The sequence below is a fragment of the Zootoca vivipara genome, chromosome 3, assembly GCF_963506605.1.
Source record: "Zootoca vivipara chromosome 3, rZooViv1.1, whole genome shotgun sequence".
Taxonomy (NCBI): domain Eukaryota; kingdom Metazoa; phylum Chordata; class Lepidosauria; order Squamata; family Lacertidae; genus Zootoca; species Zootoca vivipara.
Genome location: NC_083278.1, coordinates 81,115,095 through 81,138,770, shown reverse-complemented (window position 1 = coordinate 81,138,770; position 23,676 = coordinate 81,115,095). Strand labels below are relative to the sequence as shown.

At 39.7% G+C, this 23,676-nt stretch overlaps 1 protein-coding gene across 7 annotated transcripts in view; it reads right to left on the bottom strand.

The window, feature by feature from the left end:
* The window catches only part of LTBP1 (latent transforming growth factor beta binding protein 1), a 199,293-nt gene that overhangs the window by 116,865 nt on the left and 58,752 nt on the right, over positions 1–23,676 (bottom strand). For all 7 annotated transcript variants that reach the window (XM_035108252.2, XM_035108243.2, XM_035108244.2 and 4 more), the window contains exons 6-7: positions 10,703–10,927; positions 9,390–9,667 (exon numbers count right to left, since the gene is read on the bottom strand). In XM_035108252.2, coding sequence (XP_034964143.2) covers positions 9,390–9,667; positions 10,703–10,927 — 503 coding nt within the window. The remainder of the gene's footprint in view (positions 1–9,389; positions 9,668–10,702; positions 10,928–23,676) is intronic.

Below are 23,676 nucleotides of genomic sequence, written 5' to 3'. Positions count from 1 at the left end.
TGCGAGTGTGATTTGTTTTAAACTGTTTTAATGTTGTATTTTACATGGTTGCGACTTGCCCTGGGATCTCACGGTGAAGGGTGAGTACCAAAATAAAATAGTAATAGTGATAATATTAGCAGCAGCAATAATAATAATAATAATAATAATAATAATAATAATAATAATAATACACTCTTATTTAAAAAGGCTCTTTGTTGGCTGCCACTGATTTTAATTTTGGCTGATCAGTACGTATAATATTTATTAGGTTTTAGCATGTTTGCATTTTTCTATTTTACTAGCTGTGAACCTAAGGTGATCCGACATCTAAGCTAGCTGGCAAGACACACATTTTAGTGGAAACAAAAGTTTTATCTATGGCATACAGTTATACCTCGGTTTGATAACGCTCCGGTTTGAGTACTGTACTTTCGGTTTAAGTACTCTGCGGCCCCGAAAGGGTTTACTTCCGGGTTCCACGGCGCGCGCATGCGCAGAAGCGATCTGCGCAGTGCATGCATGCGCAGAAGCAATCTGTGCAGTTTGCGCATGTGCAGAAGCGCTTCGCGCACATGCGGAAATGGCACTCAGTTTAACTACTTTTCGGGGAGCGAATGGCTCTCCGGAACCAATTGAGTACTTAAACCGAGGTACCACTGTATAAGGTCCACCCCAGTTAGTGTCAACAGAGGTTGCTGCTGTTGGCATTGTGCTGCACTGCTCGTGAAAGGAGACAGACTGAACTGCTGGATTGTACCAGTTCTGAGACCCTAAACTTATGGTGGTGCCTTAGTTACACAGTTCACAGGAATGGGCCAGTGATATCTGAATACTCTGAATATAAAATGGATCATTTAGTAATAAACTAAACTGCTGTGAAAGTTAAGTTTAATATATGACCTCAATTTTGGTTTAGGTGTGGTATCACTTGCACTGATGTTGAAAATTATTGCTTATAAGATTGTAACTGTTGCACATTTACACATAAAAACCATAAGCAGGGATATATCCAGCACATAATCATTTGGGCATTTAAGTTTGCTACCGTAAATATTTAAAAAACAAACAAACTGGCAACAGTAAAGCTATTGTACTGATCCCATAGCGCTGATGAGAATCTAAAATTAGAAGAAACACCAGATCGACAGATTAGGGTAAAACAGAAGATTAAGATCGAAACATTGCTTGCGGGACAAGGAAGCAGGAATCCCGGCATCATTTCAAGCTATTCCAGTCTGTTATCAAGTCAGGCACTGCCACTAGTGACTGGCTGCCTAAAAGGAGGCAGAACAATGCCCACGCCCAAGTCTCCATCTGTTTCAGCACAGCTAAGTGAGTTCAAGAAAGGGCTCTCACCATGATGAACAGTGTCACAGCAGTGCCAAACCACACTGGCTGTGAGGATCAGAAAGTCTTGGTGGATTCCTGCAGTTTTGTGACCCATCTGCTGCCTTTTGTTGTGTGTTTTTTATTTAAACACCATAATAATATAGTCAACAATAAAGTGATATTACATGATTGAATGGCACTGAAATCAGGTGATGTTTCGTCTGTGAAGTAAGCCATCATGACCTTAAGATTCAGCTCAGAGGCTATACATTTCGCATACCACAACAATGTCAGTTCCAAGGTGAACAGACACACCCTTGAACTTTCCGTGGAGCAGGCAAAGTCATTTCCCTCATTTTTTTCATTTTAAAATTCATAAAGTGCAAAGACTTGTTTATCTGTATTGCTGATAAAATTATCGTATTTCCTCACTGAATAACTGATTGTTAAGCTGAAGAATACCAACCAATACAACACTGGCACATAAACCTATATAGTCTCAGATTGAAGAGGAGAGAAACCCTTAAATACTTCCAGATTTTCTCAAGAACTTGTACAGCATTTGTTTTGGCTTCCATTGAACATTCTTCTTAAGCAAGCAACAATCACTGCATTTTCCTTTATCAACTCATTAAAACAGTGTTTGATGCTTTTGCTATTTGATACATATTTAATCCTCTGATATTATGGAGCACTGATATGGCAAAGTAAATATATCCATGCAGATTTCTGACAGTGTTTGCTTAAGACCTCCTGAAACCAAGCCCTGAGCTTCAAGGAATTCCAGGCAATTATAACTATTCTACTTTATGAGATATTTTGACTACTCTTGAGGGAAAGTGATTCAAGAAGTGCAAAGCATCTGATTTTACTTGAAGAAGAATATTTTTTAAAATAATAACAATGGTAAATTACAATGTAGCATTTTGAAATATAGTTGGGAGACCAATGAAATGAATATTATTTGCCTTCCCTAAGAATTTTTTTGCAAAACCTGCCTGTGAATGAACAGATCTTTCCTCAAAGCATGTACGTTACCAAGTACATGCCAGTATATTACTAAGCTAGGTTCAAAATATTGCTGTTAGTGTACAAAGTCCTCAGTGATCTAGAACCAGGTTACTGAAAGGGCTGCCTTGTCCTATATACAGTGACCAGATCACTGCAATCATCGGGAGAAGCCCTCCTGACGGTCCCACAGCTATTTATTTTACTTAACAAAATTTATGTATTGATTATTAGAAAAACTCTTAAGTGATTTAAAGGTAAAGGTACCCCTGACCGTAAGGTCCAGTCGCGGACGACTGGGGTTGTGGCGCTCACCCCGCTCTATAGGCCGAGGGAGCCGGCGATTGTCCGCAGACAGCTTCAGGGTCGTGTGGCCAGCATGACTAAGCAGCTTCTGGTGAACCAGAGCAGCACACGGAAACACCCTTTATCTTCCCGCTGGAGCGGTACCTATTTAACTACTTGCACTTGACATGCTTTCGAACTGCTAGGTTGGCAGGAGCAGGGACCGAGCAACAGGAGTTCACCCCGTCGTGGGGATTCGAACTGCCGACCTTCTGATCGACAAGCCCTAGGCTCTGTGGTTTAGACCACAGCGCCACCCGCGTCCTTAAGTGGTTTACGAAAGTATAAAACATTAATATTCATGAGAAGAAACCATTAAAAGAGGTATTTTAAAACATTCAAAAGATGATTGAAATCCTCAGAAGATACACATGTAACTTCTACATATCTCGATAAGCTTGCCTAAACAATAATGTTTTAACAAGATGCTGAAAAGAATACAGCAAAGACAGGCAGGAGATTCCAAAGTATAGGTATGCTGCCACACCACAGGTCAAAGTGGGCATGGCTCATCTGTGTTTAGTTTTTATACGGACCACAGATTTGGAACAGTGTTCCTATAGATGTTAGCATGGAGCTCACATCTTGAATCAAAAACCAAATCCTGATTCAATAACTGAGGTTCCCCCCTTCTTGTTCAAGAGCAACAAATTCTAGATAAGGATGCTGTAGTAGAATAAGCACATCAACCAGCTACTGCAAGCTTCCTCAACCTCGGCCCTCCAGAAGTTTTTAGCCAACAACTCCCATGATCCCTAGATAGCAGGACCAGTGGTCAGGGATGATGGGAATTGTAGTCTCAAAACATCTGGAGGGCCGAGGTTGAGGAGGCCTGAGCTACTGCTTAGCATCTGGTATCTGCATAAAACTGCATACAAATGGTATTGGTTACAAAACATGTCTCTCCCGCATTGGTCCCTAAAACATAGCAGGCGCTGTACGTTTCCAACAGCTTGACCCCACCCCCAAAGGCACACTCCACCGTTGTCTCCCGAGGCAGACCAATGCCAACCAGTTACATGCAGCTTAAGTAAATTGTGTGGTCCTCAGTAATGAAAAGCCCTGCATTAAATGAATTAAATTAATACTATCCAATTTAAGCAACATCAGTGGCAACACCCAAATGCAGCAATTATAGCCAAACAGATGCAAATATATTAAATTTTTTTTTAAAAAAACTGAGCCTTAATACATAAACTCTTGACACATGGTAGACATATGTATTAAATTATATTTCTCCTACATTCAAGCATCCCATAACAATTTCAACACACATTAATCATGTGGAAAATTAATAGGGCACACATTAGTAGTACAAACTTTATTGTCTGTATCACTGACGCTATAAACATATTTTGAGGAATAACAAGATATTGTATGTCATAATAAAGGCATTTTTATTAGAATTAAAATGAAAAGCAGCTGAAAGGGGAGGGAGTCAAGGAAAAGAAACATAAACTTGCTTGTTTGCTTGCTTTTAATAAGACTCAGTTGACCAGAGCTCTAAGCTGCCAGACTTCTTGGCTTCCAAAAAGACTCAAAGTATAGGCATGGAGTTGACCAATATTCTTAATGGTACGGAAAAAACCAGCCTGTGGACTACAGTTGAATTACTTTTGGATCATAGCTGCTGTATGACAGCCAACAATTTTTAAAATATGAAACACTGTGCCGCCTCCCTAAAGGAAACACATCAAGACTCCAAAAAAGAAAAATGCTGTACACCTGCATGAAAAGGAAGTACCACCCCAAAGCAGTTTCCTTTCCTCTTCTTCATTTTTTTAACCTCCAACCCTATATTCTCTCACACCCACACCCACACCCACCCCAATACCAAATGAACTGACAAGCTCACAAACTGATGGCACAGAAATGTTGTATTCTCAATTTCTGCTTTTGAATTCCAATTCCCCATTGGCCCTATGCACTTTATTCTTCTCAACATCCCTCGAAACCAAGAACCATTTATTTGATTTGATATTTGTATGCTGCTTTTCCAAAACAAAGATGCACTCAAAGTGATTGGTACAAGTGTAATTTGGCCAGTGGCACACAATGATCCTGAGCTAAGAAGCAACATGTTTTCCTCCTGTACAGAGGTGTTTTCCCACATGTGGAGAACATACAGTAACAGAGGTATTTGACCAAGACATTAGGCTTTACATTTTACAGTTCCGCCTTGGAGTGCTTGTGATTTTAATAGATGAAGAGTGTTGATGATTCCTGAAAGCTCTATCTGGAACTATGCCAGAAGCAGAAATCTATGTGTGCGTCGTTTTTCAGCAGGAAGGGGGTAGAATAAAGATAAAAATCAAGGGAAACAGGCAAAAGAACCACTAGAACTCATGGTCAGATTAAGGAAATAAAAAGTTTGCTTTTCATTTCTTTTAGATTAATCACAGATGAACCGTAGAGCATTAAAAGGTAATGGCTTCCATCACCTGCTGAATTACCAAGCAGGTCACTAAAGGCCATAATTATTTAAGTTTATATTTCCTTGGTTTCTGGGATTTGCTTCTCCCTCCCGATCCTTTTTCCTTCTGCGCCATATTTTAGATTGCAAGCCTGAGGGCAGTGACTCTCTTATGTTGGTCAACTGTGCTAGGTCCCTTGAATAGGCTGAATATTAGAGCAAAGATGCTTTAAATAAATAAATCCTGTTTACAGAAGGAAAAAGGAAACTTGTGTTTAAGAATGACACAGAATACAGTCCATCAAAATATTATATAATATCATGGATGGTTTCTAATACTTGAAGACTGGAAATATCCAAATTAGATCGTCCAAACTTGAGTTAAGATTGTTCCAGAATATAAGCACAAATAGAAATAGTACTAATGTCTTCAGACACAAGACTATATATTTACAACACATTATATAAATTAAGAATCTTATAAATACAACACATTTGTAATGCTGGATAGAAGTCGCAAGACTAATCCGGTCTTGCAATAGATTATATACTTTGCCAAGACATACACACGCATTACATTACCAGTCTCGTTTGCAGACAGTAAAATCACCTCTGATCCCAAAGTAATTAATAAAACATTTTTGAGCACCAAATCTAACTTAAGAAATCCACCATGCAAGAAAATACATAAACACTGACAACTGCTGAGCAAAGTAGTATTATGGAGATTACCCAGCACAGATATAAACATTTGAAGTGATTACATTCAATGAATACGAAATGGGGAGGTGGGGTTGGTAACCCATATATGTTCCCACCTGTTGCATCAGAGCAAGTATTAAATATGTCAAGAAAATAAATTCATCTGTTTATCTTGAGAAGTCACCCAAATCTTAGTGAGATATTAATATTAAAATGGTCTCAAGGTAATACAAATAGAATTTGGGGTTTCTCTCATTACACACAAAACCAAAACATTCTAGAAGATTACATGAAAAGATCTGGTTCAAATTTAAACACTATTAGAGCAATTAATTTGGGGGCAGAAGACCAGTCAGGGTGGTAAAGGAAAGTTTCCAAAACTAAATCCCTGCGCTTCTTACAGCTTTCAGATCATCCTTCTTCATTATTCAAGTTCTCCTTAATTCTATGAAATTAGGGGTGCCAAGTTACGGAATTTGCATGCACTCTGCTCACTGTCTAGAAGTGTCAGATTTTTAAAAATAAAATTCAAGACATTATAGATAAAACTAAGCAAATTTACAGGTATTCTAGTTTACTATAATGTTGGCAACAGGAATCCTAGGATAAGATAAAGGTAAAGGGACCCCTGACCATTAGGTCCAGTCGTGACCGACTCTGGGGTTGCGCGCTCATCTCGCATTATTGGCCGAGGGAGCCGGCCTATAGCTTCCAGGTCATGTGGCCAGCATGACGAAGCCGCTTCTGGCAAACCAGAGCAGCACATGGAAACGCCGTTTACCTTCCCGCTGTAGCGGTTCCTATTTATCTACTTGCATTTTGACGTGCTTTCGAACTGCTAGGTTGGCAGGAGCAGGGACCGAGCAACAGGAGTTCACCCCGTCGTGGGGATTCGAACCGCTGACCTTCTGATCAGCAAGCCCTAGGCTCAGCGGTTTAACCCACAGAGCCACCTGGGTCCCAGGAATCCTAGAATACTAGGATGCAAAGGTCCACTGCAAAAAGCTAAAGCAGTGATTGAATGAGCTCACATAGGAAGTGTTTACGCAGAATCTTCTGTTCACACTCTGCATATCATAGCTAAACGGTTGAAACTAAGGAGAGGAATTCAAAGATAAATTTTCTTGAAGAGCTCAGGGCTTCAGAACCTTTAATGGATTGTTACAACTACAGAACTTGGTATGGCTATGATATTGGGGTTTGGTGGGATGTTCTCTCAGGGTCCTTTCCAACCCTGTGATTCTTGATTGTAAGAGTGGATCCACCAAACTAGTCAAACCAGTAGGACTGGAACTGGCAAAATGATAAGGAAACTGGTCTCAGTAACTGGATACCTCACTTGTAAATCAAGGTTTAGATTACGACTTCTCTCTCTTCCTCCAGCGCCTGTGAGGTAATATATATCTAGGCATCATGACTAGTATCGCTCAATAGCCTTATCCCTCATGAATACTTTTTTTTGAATCCCTGTTAGAGCCTTCCCAAATTGGTGGACATCACTACCTTTTGAAGTAGTGAATTCTAGTTTACTTATGTGCTGTGTTAAGAAGCATTTACTTTCATCTGTCCTGATTATTTTTCACTCTACAATATCTACAATATTTGTCTGATTGCAAGTCTAAACAGATTTAGCTGTATATATTGATGCACCGTTAATATTTTTGTTGGCACATGTGGGAACTGTGCTCTCCAGCTTTTGCAACAGTCAGACCATCTCCATATACCCTCAACTGCACACAGAGTTGCCTACATTACAATGAAGGGGATTACGAATACAGTATATGTAAACATTTTGGAGCACTCTTGGAGTTTTGGATCAGTATCCATGTGTGAGAGATTACTCTTCTAAAGTTATAATATATTTATATATGCTTAGGTGTGAAGAGGTTACTATATTTCATAGATACAGTGGTGCCTCGCTAGACAAAATTAATTCGTTCCACGGGTCTTTTCTTATAGCGAAAAAATTCGTCTAGCGAATCCCATAGGAATGCATAGATTTTTTTTTGAATTTTTTTTTTGCCCATAGGAACGCATTAATTGAATTTCAATGCATTCCTATGGGAAACCGCGATTCGCTAGACGAATTTTTCGTAAAACGCATTCGTCTGGCGAGGCAAGCTCCGCTCGAAAAATCCTTTCGTTAAGCGGAAATTTTGTTAAGCAGGGCATTCGTTAAGCGAGGCACCACTGTACTAGGATTTGCCTACAAAAAATGGAATTTAGTTCGTAAAAACTGCACTTAAAAAACTGGAAGAGCAAAACCAAATCCATAAAATGAATTCTGACATGGCAAGATGTTGTTGCCATTGAACACCTGGCTTTTAGGCCTACCTGCAGTATGCCAAATTTTCTTTTTGAAATAGCTTAAATTGCCCTTCTGGAATTAATGAATAAAATGTTTGAAACAAGTTCTCTTCCCTCCCGGCTCACCCGTGCTCACCTCTATATTCTCTCTTTAGTTTCCCCTATTGTAGCCTCTTTATTCTTTGCCATTTTTTTCCTTTGGGTACTTTCACAGAGCCAACATTGGCGTCCAGCCCAGGGCTTACTTTGTGCCAGATGTATTCCGTAAACATGCATCAAGATGGCAATTGGATAGTGAGATGATGGTAAAGTTCATACTGGGACTTTCCAGTAAATCTTAAGCTATTTCCCCCATTTCCGACTTCTCTTTCTTAAGCTCTTATTTTCTCTTCTCCCTTCTTTTCTTCTCTTTTGAATATAATTTCTGTGGAATAATAACCTCTGATTGTAATACTCTAGTCTAAGCTTTATGATGATACTAATATTCTGAGCTATGGACTGAGATTCAAGGGGTTCAAAAGATTAATAATACTAAGGTCTTCTACAAAATTGTTGGCAGACCCCCTGGCCCTCCAGATGTTTTTGGACTCCAACTCCTATCTGCCACAGCCAGCAGGACCAATTAGTAGGGATGGTGGGAGTTGTTCAACAACAACTGAAAGGCCATGGGCTCCTCATTCCTGCTCTAAACCAAGAAATTTACTCTCCAAGACTATTCAAGGTTAATTAACACAATTCATAGAATAGTAGGTCAAATGCTAGTATCACACTCTTCTCAGATCTAAGAGCAAACAAGAGTAAAAATTTCAGGCATCATATAGTCCCATTCAGAATGTCCAATCCCTACAGCCATTCTGGAAGGATCAACAGCAGCAGATTCCAATTCATCTCTCAAAGTTGTATGTACATAAAGCTGATGCTTTGTCAACTGCAGTGATACCAGTACGCTTCATAGAACTATTCAATGTACTGAAGATAACCTCATTCATCAAGAGAGTCAGATTTGGACTGGGCCCATTGTACTCAAAAGCAACTTTGTCTAATTTATGTGAATTAACATGCTTAATAAAAACACCCACACCCCCAGGATAAACCCTAAACCATTTGCCCAATAAGTTAAATCACTAACGGCAAACAGCAGAGGTTTCTTAATTAGGAACTCTCTCCTGAAGGAAAGCCTGCCAGAACCCAAACCTTTAGACTTTTATGAAACCTATATTAAACACTTGTATTCAGACATAAGTTCTAAAACATGAATGGGTTACCTAATGATCCCCTTACCAATAATATTTATATTTCTTACCTGTGTCCCTATAGTCTCCTGAAAGCATCGTCCAAGCTGGGTTTTAGCAGAAATAGGGTACACATGAGAAACAGGATGCTGGTGAGAGTAGGGTGAATGCACTTTCTGGGTATTCTGAAATGGTAGACTTTGATAAGAAACCTGAGAATGTCCTGATTGGGATGGCTTTGCCTTGTGTCCTGTTGATGTGCTATCAATCCTTGAAACCTGGTGAAAGTGCACTGAAGCTTCGGGGGGATGTTTCACATGGATGTTCACAATGTTAGGAGGAAATTTCACTGGAAAAAGAAACAGAAGGGAAAAATATAGAAAATCTCCAAACAAGGAAGGTTGTTGGCAACCTCCAAACAAGGAAGGTTGTTGTCCTCTAAAACAAAAATGAGGGGTGTGTGTGAAATGGACTGGCCCATTTTAACAAAGATGAAAGGAGTCCCCCCCCTCTATGCATCTACAGAGACTCTTTTGGGACTGGAGTGTGAAATTTGGAACCTCTGATTTACAACCAGAGGAGAGGTGCAAAGAAAAATGGATGGGCTCCCATCTGTTATTTGAACCTGTCATTTCAGCCCCAAAGTAGCTGTTGATCTACCTGAACTGAGAACTCTGTGAAATCCCAAAACAAAGAGAAAAATAGCCCTAGCTACACAAAAGAGCAGGGAAGGCTACTCTAAAAAAAGGTTTTGTGATTAGCAGCCTTAATATTCAGTGGGAGAGCAGGATTATTTTAATCAACAGCTGCTGACTTGCTTTAAAAATTCGGTGTTAAATATAGACTCTTCTCTGTGTAATACGTACTGTAGCTTCAACCTTGCATACGAAAATGACATCACAGCTGTCAACTAGCAGCTATAATCTAAGTGCCCTTTTGACCTACCATGACCATCCAGCAATGTTCAACCAAATTTAAATGATCAAAGCAAATATGGTGCTTTCATATGGTCTCTCGTCTTATATATTCCTGGATGGATTCCTATCTGACAACCAAGATAATAAAAAGGCAAACAAAGTCCAACAGAAGGAAAATGTATTTTCTAAAGAGACAGGGATAACATCTCAGACATCAGTTCCATTTTGAAAGTGAGGGGGCTTTCTTGCATCAGAATGAATGAAAATACCTTATCAAACAGCCTTTCAAGAACTTTTCCTTTTCATTCTCTGAACTTTCTAAGGAAAATAGCATTCTGTCATTCAGATAGGCTCAGAATTTCAGCTATGTTTAAAGCTATGTGGACAGATGTTATGACTGTCTCTGGTAGTCTGGCAGCCAAAATTAAAAAAAAGTAAAACCACAGCCAATAGGGAAAATCATTTACCTTTTACTCCTTGCTGCCCAGGCATAGTCAATGGTAAAGTATGCGTGGAATGGATGACATGCGATCCCACGGCCTTGTTTGCTTGCTGAGGATTACGATAAAATTTTGGAGCGCTGCCACTCTGCACTGGGATCTGACAAAGTTTACCAGTGTAATTAGGAGGGCATTGGCACTTATCTCTTGAACTACACTGGCCTCCATTCATGCAAGGAAGGTGGCAAATAACTGAAAGAAGAAAGAAAAACAGAGAGAGATTGGTGTTAATTTCTCTTCAGTCACATTTTTAATACTGTCACCTATTCAATCATCCTGTTTAATGACTGACAGCCATATCCTCCCTTGTGTGACTTTCAGCATTTGCCAGAATGAATATTTTTTACTTGAAACATAATTTCCAGTGCCTGGCAAAACATAGCATTTCATATACTGTATTCATGGAATGTTACATTTGCAATAATTCTACAAGGCACTATATACTGTATATAGAGACTCCATTGCCAAGTTTTTGAAGTATTTTGAAGTAAGCACCATTGAAAGACTCTCACCCATTCAACCACCTGCATCTCAGGATATGATTATTGGACAGATTGGACATACTATGCATGGCCAAAGGCATAGTAAAATTGCTAATTTGAGAGATAAGAAGCAAGTCTTTGAATTTTACCTGTACCGTAACTATTGAGAAATATGTAAAGGTAAAGGGACCCCTGACCATTAGGTCCAGTCATGAGATTCATGACCAACCCTGGGGTTGTGGCGCTCATCTCGCTCTATTGGTTGAGGGAGCTGGCGTACAGCTACGGGTCATGTGGCCAGCATGACTAAGCTGCTTCTGGCGAACCAGAACAACGCATGGAAACGCCGTTTACCTTCCCGCCGGAGTGGTACCTATTTATCTACCGTACTTGCACTTTGACATGCTTTTGAACTGCTAGGTGGGCAGGAGGTGGGACCGAGCAAAGGGAGTTCACCCCATCACGGGGATTCGAACCACCAACCTTCTGATCAGCAAGCCCTAGGCTTAACCCACAGCGCCACCGGCGTCCCACTGAGAAATATGTAGCAAGTACTTAATAGCACTGCTTAAAACTAGGGTTTTATCTCTTTTATGAGATTGGGGGGGGGGCAATATTGTGGTGGTCCTGAATCCCACAGTTCAGAAGCAAGTTGTGCAGATGTAGAGAACCAACATGTGAGATAGCAGAGAGAACATGAAGAGCAAGTGCACACCAATATCTTTCTGCTACTATAAAAGGCCAGTATCTGATGAAGAATGTGCATGTTTTCTACTAAGAGGAGAATTCCAACTGAGACACATAATTCACTAGACTTATAAAAAGACTGGTGAAATAAACTATTGGATAGACTGCATAGCAGAAATATTTTTTAATATGTACATATTGCCATATATGTACTATTAGATCTTTAAGATATGTCAAACACAAATGATTTTAAAGTCAGGACTGCAAATATTTATTTATTTGATTGATATTATTACTAAACGTAATAGCAAATGTACTAAATATAGGCCATCCTATTTTACTTCTTATTCTGGACATGAATTAAAACAGCACAAAGCAGTTGAACAATGGATGATCACAAAAATACTCAGTACAGCAATCATCACTTCTTTTGTTTTTTTGCAAGTAGACAGGCATCATATCCTAACAAAGAACCGGCTGTCCATTTGCATTAAATTTTGCTGGAACTTGCAGCCTTAGTTCAATCATTCTCATTTTAGGATTTATTTCACTGACAAATAAGGTGGGGGCTGAGGCAGCTTCCTTAGGAGGCAGAAGCCGAAGAGTCTCCATCCCCACAAGGGCCCCCAACCACCCCTGGCAAAGAAGCAGTGCCAGTAGCAGAACCAGTTTTTTGGTGAGATCTCATGGAGCACAGAAGATCTCTTGAGTTTACAATGGAACACACCATCACTGCTGCTTTGCCTCCACAAAACCAAGGTAAGGGAGTCTCCAGCAAGGGCAGTGTGCCAGGGCACCTTCCATTTCACCTCAGGCGGTGAAACAGGATGTGCCACCCCTAGAAGGGGCTCAAGGTGGCATGCACATTCCAATCTACCCATTTTATTCTCACAACAGACTTATATAGTATGTTCGGTTGCCAGAAGGTGACTGGTGCAAGGTCACCCAGTAAACTTCATGGCTAAGAGGATTTGAACCCTGATCTCCTAGAATCTAGTCCAGCACTCTAACTACACCACATTGGCTGTCCCGGTGAAATTACCAAGAGCATTTGAAATACTGCTGTTCAAGGAGATATGCATTATTGGAGCTTATCAGAGCAGCAGTGGAACAGTTATAGATTTTTTAAATAAAAAAACCCAACTATTTACAGAAAAATATAGCTCTCTGTGTGTGTACCTGCTGTAATATATGTGGAAAAATCATTTTCCCTCCCATTTTTTATTGTGATAGTGCTTCTATAAATAGGCAGAAGTTAGCAATACACTAACGCTGTAGCATACAGGTGTATGATTTCCTGTATAAAAGGCTTACGGAAGCAGAACATTCGATCCTCCATCCTGTAAAGTTTAATACTTTTTTTAATAAAAAAAAAGTTTCAAAAATTGTCCACACGCTGCATTAGCAGCACTGAACTGGGCATGAAGACAGAACTGAACAAAATGAAACAATACCAATACAGTGGACGCTCGGATTGCGAACGTGATCCGTGTGGGAGGCACATTCGCAACTCGCAGTGTTCACAACCCACATCTGTGCACGTGCGGGTCACGATTCGGCGCTTCTGTGACAGACAAAACTGCTTCCTTGCAACTTCAATGAGGCACATTTATTATTATTATTATTATTATTATTATTATTATTATTATTATATTAATATCCTGCCCATCTGGCTTTCCCCAGCCACTGTGGGCAGCTTATAACATATATAAAAACACAACAAAATATTAAGCATTTGTTTTTTAAAAAATCCTATACAAGCAACAAATAAAGCAATAGAAACCACCAACAACAAAAATATCAATAACAATAATAAACAGTTCTGAGTTATACTCAAATTAAAATAACTGCCAACCCCAATGAAACATTTAACCAACACCAACCTGACAAAAACAAAACAGAGGAACCAAAATTAGAACCGTTTAAAACATTTTAGCCAGTTGCTCCAACCCAAGAGTTGTTCCAGCAATGTTCAGTGGCCTCCCAGGAGCCTCTTAGCTGTTCAGGGTGAGTGTGGGCACCGCCCCTAGGCCAGGTGGAAATGGGCATTGCAGCAGGGAGTGGCCTTCCTTCCAGCACTCACAGCAGTAGCAACTGCTGGGCCATGATTACAAATTTCAGCTGGAGAATAGCATGTAGATAATGCTTAAGAGGAAGATACATAGCACATCTTATCCTCCCAAAACAATTTCAAGGCATGTGGCCTCTGTATATACTAGACAGAGGGCCTTCTCAGTAGTGGTGCCCAGCCTGTGGAACACCCTCCCATCAGATGTCAAGGAAATAAACAACTATCTGACTTTTAGAAGACATCTGAAGGCAACCCTGAATCAGGAATTTTTAAAGTGTCTAATGTTTTACAATTTTTTATGTGCTGTAAGCCACCCAGAGTGGGCTGGGTATTATTATTATTATTATTATTATTATTATTATTATTATTATTCCCTGCTCTCATCTCCCCAAAAACCATTTCTACCTGCAGCCATCCATGTAAGTGGCTGCTTGTAATGTAACCAAGTGGGCAGAGTGCCATGTGGTAAGCCATCAAGGCATCTAGAGAATTAGGAGGGAACACCCACCTATGGCCAAGAGGAAATCTAATTATCAGTGATGCAAGGCTTTTGGCTGCAGAAACTACTGAAGGCGAAACCTTTTAAAAAAATACCCATGCTGTCCTTTTATGCTCTGAATATTCATTGTGCTTAATGAAGCATTCAGTGAAATTAAAAAGCTTTCACAGCTCTAAACTATTAGGTCCTATTAAAGGCTCTCTCATCAGTTCTATTTCTATTAAACCAACACAATCAGTGAAGTTTAAGTATTATACTTTAGTTATTGGTCAGCAACTAAGTTAACAGGTCAGGCCAGCATTGACAATGGAGCACACAATGCAGATTTAATGCACAAAAAAGAGGAGCAAAGATGAAAAGCAGTATTAGGGGGTCTGAGCAACTTGTGACCAATAGTTTAACTTAAATGTTGAACAAAATGGTGGGAAGCAATCTTGGTTCATTAACAGGAAAATGCAAAAGAAGAGGTCCTTTATTACACTAACTAAATATCACAAAGAATGAGCAACCTTTCTTGCTAATCACACTAGATGTTAAGCAAAAAACAAAAGTGGGCAGAAATAGAGCAGGGTAAAAGGCTGAAGTTTAAAAAATTGGAATGAAGGAAGTATTACACAAACTTCACTAGGTTATGTGAGCCTTCCCTAACCTGGTGTGCTCCTTTCAACTACAATTCAGATTTAACTAATGTGACCAACTGTTATAGATAACGGGACCTGTAGTTCAAAACATTTAAAAGTCACCAGGTTAGCAAATCATGGGTTAGGCCATCTTTGAGGCCACAAGATTTCAAATATTTCAGCAAAATAGCTACTTTTGAAATTTAGAAAGCCAGCACTTGTTTGATTCTGCTTCCATTATTGTATTCCTCCCCACCCCCACCCCCCCGCTTCTAGCAAAGCAGGATGTGTAGGGATGGGAAGAAGGGAAGAGAGTCATCAGAGTTCCAGGTGTGTTTCATGCACCCAATGTATATAGCAGGCCCGTCCAACAGGTAGATTGTGCCCCCCCAAGAAGCTCAACAAGTTTGGTTCTCCTAAAAAAAAGTTCATCATTTTTGCCCTGCACCTCCAAAAACAGAAATTTCCTTCCTTTAAAAAGCTCAACAACTTAGACCTGAATCCAAAAAAGGGGTAGATCACTGCCAGTCTTTAACTCTGTGAGTAGATCGCAGTCTCTTGGGAGTTGGTCACCCCTGGTATATAGGATATGTCCAGCACTACCTTACTTAGTTGGTACTTTGCAACGCGCTTTGAAGTACCAACTTCTGAACTTCAAATCACCTTACATCTTAAGTTTTTGTGAAGCCAGGTGACTGACAGGTTGGAACCCTGACCATCTGTCAAATTTGACACACAAGAGTAATCCTGATAAGGATCTGGACTGTGGAGTGAAAATGGTCCTCCACCTCTAAAAAGAGCATTGTGTGAATGATAGCACCATCTTTTATGGTTTGGCTTTCCATTCGGGCGCTTACAGTACTGTTAATGTGCCATAGCACTAGGCTCTCTAGACTCTCTGAATCTTAATAATCTTCTGTTAACAATATATCTTGGTTTTAAAATAGCCTAGCAAATATCTGCTTTAATGCATTAATCTGAAACATTAGAAAGTTAAAAGCAAATGTATGAAGTTAGATGATCCAAGTCATCTGAGAGATTTACAATTGGCAGAACAAAAATAGCAGCCTGCTTTATCCTCACTGCAAAGGTGAGCATGCACCTTGCAAATCCATAAAACAGATTTGGGTAATTCACCATGGCAACCGGTAGCATTTTTATCAGTTATTTGTCAGAATTGTTCTTGTGTTTAGATTTGAATTATTCAAACTTGGCATGGACTTCAGCATCTAGGAAAATGTTTGCAAAACAAGTCAGAACTGGTAGAATATTTCATTTGAATCCAACCTCACACAGAACTTATATTTTCAATATAAGACAGTCAACAGTTTTACTTATGTTTCATTTGCTTTATCTGACACAGATCACCAGGTACATTATATGCAAATATAAACGGTTGCACAGTAAAGTTCATTTCTCTTCTCTTTGTAACACTTGACTGGGGCAGAAGTTGTTAATATATGTTTGGGGAAATGCAGATTAAGCAGTTAATGTGCATAACCACCAGCCATTGTGGACATTCAACAGGTCACGTGAAGAATGTGAACATACTGATTGGGAAATGTGCACAATTTCCATTTAATTTATGGATTATATGCACATTCTCCATGAAACCTTGTGAATGTGTACAATAGCCAGTTATTATATACATTAACTGCTGCTCAGTTTTCATTCCCCTTAACACAATGTTCAGCTGGATGAATTCCATATATTGTATAATACTAGATAACTCCATTATGATTAGCAAATTATTTTTTAAAAATACATTAGATGGGGAGTTTTTCTGCTTTTGGCAGTATAGCTAAGTCTTATGGCAATGGAGGAGTAGGATGGACAAAGAAAGAATGATATTATGAAAACTAAGCACCAAGTGTCTGGCACAAGTTGCCAAAAAAAGTTTTAAAGCCTTGTCCCGCTTTTACCCAAATACTTCTACAAGCTGTTTTGTCTGACTTTATGCGTCCTCTTAATCTGCTTTCCCTGGCACAGAACCCCTTTTATGTCATCACACTCCCCTTACCCCCATGCTATTTGAAATATATGCTTGACTGGCTAAGGTATTGACATATCAGCAACAACCAAATCATTCTGCAGATATCACAGTTTTATTATTGTCCCTTGAACTCTGTTGGATTCCATATAAAGTATGGAACAATAGAAAAAGACATAGGTGCTCTGTTACAGGCAAAATGAAAGAAATGCAAATAAAGCGGGAAATGCATGGTTCGGCCTCCCATTTCCCAGGAATATAATCTGGCACTCATTTTCTTTCTCCTGTACATAATACTGACATTTTAAAGGCAATTTCCTTAAAGAACATTTTAGTGCAACAATCTGCTGTTGGAACTTTTCTTGTATATGAATGCTGCAGCAAAAGTGTTTTGGCTTCCTTACAAGTCACATCCACTTTTTTGGCTAACGAGTTTTCTGTTAACTCCTATATGAGAACCACTGTTTTAATAGAAAAAAGCACTGGGTTCAATATAGTACATAGTTACATATAATTGTTTCAATAAGTTTTAAATTCTTAGACCATCCTGGATAGCCCCTTTAATCATGTATCACAAATAAAATTTATTTCCTCTTGCTCTTTTAATTCATACTTGTAACTATCTTACCATTTTACATTGAGTATGTGGAAACCTATTAAAAAGCTACTGTACAGCCAACTATATGATATTTGCTTACAAGAAGCTTGCAAGGTGGGTTATGGTCAGAGAGAGTGAATTTCTCACTGCTACTCAATGAGGAGCTTTTCAACTGAGTGGGAATTTAAAACTGAGGATGAAAACAAGTGCAATATTTTAAAAAGGACCTGAAGACTCCCCAGATACTACATGAACCTGATTTCCTACCAGCTGATCATCTGAAATGACAGATGAATATCCTAGTTAAACAATCTCTCCCCACACCATACATGTTTCAGATACTGTCTTTTAAGAAGTGCCAATGAATGCACATTTATCTACTCATTCATCACACTAATTAAAAAGAAAAACAGAAACCTTTATTTAATGTGCAAAACTGCTTGGGGAGAAGGTTCCACAAAGATATTGCAGGTACAGTATAAGCCAGTCAGTGCTGTGCTTGGCTAGTATCTGATGCAAACCTATGTTTGTCAGAGCATGAACCTGGACAGGAAAGGAACACCTGACTGAATGCAGTGAGGGTGATTCCAAATAAACTCCATTGCTGTTGAGATGCTTTGTTTGATTTAAGTCTCAGTTTCCTATGTGAAAGCCCAGCACTTAAATTATTCCACAACAGCAGCTTTCTCTTTTCATTCTTGGAATCATTTAAGTTAGACAAACTGATGAGCAATCAATGGCTTTTAGTTAAACAAGATCTCCTTGTACATAGGTACCCATGCGTACTGGATGCTGAGGACATAGCTACTTCATGCTCTACTTGAATGGAAGGATTATAGAAGCCAAGTTAGAGCCAAGAGTTTAATCCATATGGGATCTGGATCAATGAGAAAAACAAAAACAAACTGCAAGCAGCCAACAATGGATGGAAAAAGAGAGCATATTGCTAGAATCATTAAGACCACCAACAAAAATATATTTAAATACATTTGAAGAAGGATGCCATCCAGGAAGATGGTTATACCTTTGGACAAAGGACTCAAAAAGGTATGCTAAACAAGGAAAAAGAGGTTGCAGAGAAGCTGAATGAATTATTTGCATCTGAACTCACAGCAGGAGATATAGGGCAGAGCCTTCTATCTGAACTAACATTCCCAAGAAAGGAGATTGGGCAACTGAGGCAAATAGTTGTGACAAAAGATTAAGTCCTACACCTTAGTGACAAATTAAAAACATTTGCTTGGCCTCCTGGAGTGGATTGTGCAAGTTTAGCTACATGGCATCCATCTAAAAGTTATTGAAGAACTCAAATGTAAAATTGCTGAACTTTAAACAAAAACATGTAACTTTCCCAAGATTGGCTTCTGTTACATCAGACCAGAAAGTGGCCAATGCAACACCCATTTTTTAAAAAGGGGATTGGGGGAGATCTATGAAATAACAGGCTGGTTAGCTTAATGTTTGTTCTAAATAAACTGGTGGAAAGTATTATTAGATATAAAATCAACATGCATATAAAAGAAGAAGTCTTGCTGAAGAAGAACCACCACAGAGTGGAATTCACTGCCACTGGATGTAGTAACGGCCACCAACTTGGGCGGCATTAAAAGAGCCTTAGGATACAGTTATCAATGGCTTCTAGCCATTATGACTGTGTCCTACCTCCAGTACCAGAGATGATATGCCTCTGAATGCCAGTTGCTAGGAAACGTAAGTGAGGAGAGTGCTCTTGTGCTTCTGCCCTGTTGGTGGGCTTCCCATGCCCACTGTAAGAACGCAATGCTGAATTGGGTGGGTATAATGCTGCAGGTGCTGGAGGAGACTCTTGAGAGTCCCATGGACTGCGAGAAGATCAAACCTATCCATTCTTAAGGAAATCATCCCTGAGTGCTCACTGGAAAGACAGATCCTGAAGCTGAGGCTACAATACTTTGGCCACCTCATGAGAAGAGAAGACTCCCTGGAAAAGACCCTGATGCAGGGGAAAAATGAGGGCACAAGGAGAAGGGGATGACAGAGGAGGAGATGGTTGGACAGTGTTCTCGAAGCTACCAACATGAATCTGACCAAACTGCGGGAGGCAGTGGAAGACGGAAGTGCCTGGCGTGCTCTGGTCCATAGGGTCACTAAGAGTCGGACACGACTAAATGACTAAACAACAACAACAACAACAAATCCTGCAGGGCTCTTCTTATTTTCTTATGGGATACAAACAGGAAGGAGTACAAGAGTCACCAAAAGAGCTAGAGGAGAGAAATACTGGAAAGATAAATAGGAAGAGTTGCAGTAGGGACTGAGACAGGCATCCCCAAACTTGGCCCTCCAGCTGTTTTGGGACTACAACTCCCATCACCCCTACCTAACGGGACCAGTGGTCAGGGATGATGGGAATTGTAGTCCCAAAACAGCTGGAGGGCAGAGTTTGGGGATGCAAGCAAAGAATAACCTTGTTACTTCCCCAAGAGGTTCACTCAGAACTTAGTATTATAAGTAGCTTAAGGCCAGAATCAGTCAGACCAAATTGACTTGGGGGGGGGTATTATACTCAACAGAAAGTAGATAAAAGGGGAAAGTGTGTTATATGACTTTTGCTCTTAAGTAGAAGTTATAGGGAAGGAGAAGCAGCAAGAGACATGATCACTAACCCTCAACCTCGGCCCGCCAGATGTTTTGAGACTACAATTCCCACCATCCCTGACCACTGGTCCTGCTAGCTAAGGATCATGGGAGTTGTAGGCCAAAAACATCTGGAGGACCAAGGTTGAGGAAGCCTGCCTAAGATGTTCAGTTCAAGAGCAGCAAGTCATACTGTTTTTGCCTTATAAAGTCTAAAGAGAATGAATAAGTACTTCACTGAATCAGCCCTACATTGTTCAAACTTGCTAGAATATATTAAATCAGAAAAGACTTATGAGCAAGAATGAGTCATACAATCACAAACGTTAGCTGGGAAATTCAGCATTTGCAATGCTGTTCCCTTTCTCCATTACACTCTCTAATCCAGTTCCCTGCCACAAATAAATACAATTCTTTTGGAAAGCTAAATCTGAAAGCAAAACAGTCGCATAATATAAACAAATCTATATTAATACTCTGAACTACCATACTTCAATCTGTTGACTGAATTTGGGGTGTTTTTGTCCACTCTAAACCGACTGCTGCTATTGTTCTAACACAATATACATTATTATTTTTATATGCCACTCGTAAAATGCCCATGGTGATTGAAAGGGGTAGAACCCGCCAGTAAGAATCAACCAAAACAATTAAGAAACCATCCACATCCCTTATAAAAGTAAAGGCAATAGTGAGGATGGGGTAGTGAGTTAAAGAAAGGAGAGAAAAAAATGGGAAGAGCTCTGTTGGATCAGACCAAAGATCCATCTAGTCCAGTCCATTTTATTCTCACAGTGGCCTATGGGAAACTCACAAGAGGGACATGAGCACAATGGAACTCTCTTGTTCCTAAGCCACGAAAGAGCATACTGCTTCTGGTGCTAGAGGTAATGTACAGGTATCATTACTAGTCGCTGAGAGTCTTCCATGAATTTTTCTAACCCTTAAACAATGTGCTGTTTGAAGAAGTACATCATTTTGTATATCCCAAATCTCCCACTATTCAGCTTCGTTTGATAACCCCAGGTTCTAGTATTATAAGAGACAGAAAAACAGCCAGTGGCAGTTTATATAAAGTTAGGTTTCTTTTTATCCCAATATGTATCACTTGACACTTGTTTACACTGAACTGTTTTTTGCCATTCTAATACCCATTTCCACAGTTTGAAGAGGTCCTTTTGGCTCTGCATTATCCCTTTTTTTTTCAACCACCTTGAACGATATGGTGTCTTTAAACTCAGCTACCTTAATGCTACCCTACGTCCAGATGTCTTATGAACCAAAACAAAAAACCCACTGAGATTAATTCAGTTTAATGAAGGAAATGTCCCAGTGCTGGCACATGGATTCTTAAGGTTACAGATCTTCTCAATACTGTCTCTAAAGGCCTTTTGTTTTCCCAGAAAAAATTTTGAGGCAGAAACTAGAGCTGCTCTCTACTCATCCCAGTGCTGGACTTGCTCCAGGTTTCTTATTCCTAGGACTAGTGATCAAAGACCATATTCAGCTTATGAACCCATTCTCCTGGAACTATGCAGCATTGTATTCATTAGGTACAAGACCTTGAACTCTGGGAGCTAAATACTGCAGCTACTTCTGAGGCCCACCTGGTGCCTAATAGGTAACACCTATTCTGCCTGGCTAGATGGAGTTTAACATATTAGTGGGCTGGACCTTAAAAGTGTGATCCTAGCACTAAGTGGCAAGTGAAGACCTAACTCTTCCATTTCCCCTTCACCCAGTCAAGCAATGATGGATCTTTATGATTCACAAAATCACTCACCATCCCAGTTTTACCTCTGGGTGCACTTCTGGTAATGCCCCGCAAGTCGGACTTCTAAACATAAACACGCCTGCATACTGTTTTGTAGGCCTGATAAACTTTTCTATATAATGGGCTGGTTCCCTTTTAAGTAGTTACAGGGCATACCGTTTCTAAAATATCAAACCTGAGGGCAGGAAGAAAATGATGCTACTTGTTTCAAAAGAATGCAGCTTTATACCTGTATAACAAGTAAAAATATGTCATAGAATCATAGATCTGTAGGATTGGAAGGAACCCTGAGAGTCACCTAGTCCAACTCCCTGAAATGCTTAAAAACCTCCAATGCCATTCTGCCCTGTAATGTTTCTTCTTGGTTATCAAATAGTTTACCTTCTAAGATACCTTATCATTCAGGGCAGTTATACTAAATGTATTAAAACAAAACTATGCTTCACATAGCTGTAACAATTGCCACAGGAATAGAATTTGATTTTTCACACTTGTTACTGGAGGTATAGCAGCTCTCATTCATAAATTCTCCTTATTTTTCAGTTCCTCACACATTGCCACATACCAGAATTATATTTAGTATGCAATCAGTGCAGCATGCCTTTTAAAGCTATCATTATCAAGAAATGTACTACGGTATCAAAGGAATTTGGATCCATACCATCACTTGTCTGTAATTTAATCTAAGGACACTTCCAGAGATACGCTTAGTTCAGATGAAATGCCAAACCATGGTTTGGTGTAGCAAGAATGAGCCTTGGGGTCATGCACACTCTCCCCTATGTCTGCAAAAGTGGAATCGGGTCACAGTTCAGTTGCAATTTCCAGTTTTTGTGTGTGCAAACCATACACTGTCCAGTTATTCTGCTATGATAACATACTATAGTCAGCTGCTAAATTGGAACTCAGGGAAGTACAATGGCAGGAAGCAGCAAGTGAATCTAGACTTCAAATAATACCAGGCTGTGGTTTTCTGTTACATCTAAATCAACACTTTTGTCTTTTGTAGATAATAGGTGCTTGAATCAGAGCACTGGTCACACTCAATCCCCATGCTGAAATGTCATCTCCATTTCAGATCTCGCCAGCCCAGACAGACTAGCAAAATCCAACATGACCAGCACACCTACAATTGTGCAAACAAGTCAGCAATGGTAACTCTAAACTCCCATGCTGAGAAGCATCTCTCCTCTCTGAGGCACCTCCTACTGTGATTCCTGATTTGCTGCTACCGTTCTGCTAGCAGCAACATCTGGAAGAATCTTTAGAGTGATTGACCTGCATTTCATCCATCCACTTTGCCAGACCAGAGGAATTAGAAATAACATTTTGGGGGGAAAGGTTGTATACCATAAAAAGACAATTAGGATGCCTCTTTCTACTCTGCCTAACATTATGTTTGTACTTGGAATAGTTTTGCGATTCTAAGGATTAGCTGACATGAAGTGAAGAGCTTTAAGAGTTTCATGAACTGGATAAAATGACATTGCAAACTGCCCTAATCAGTAACAAGGACATTTAAACTGTATGTCATGCTACTCTGAACCATTCTCCTTGAATTTCACTGCAAAGCAAGATGGGTGGGAAACTGAATCTGTGGCAAG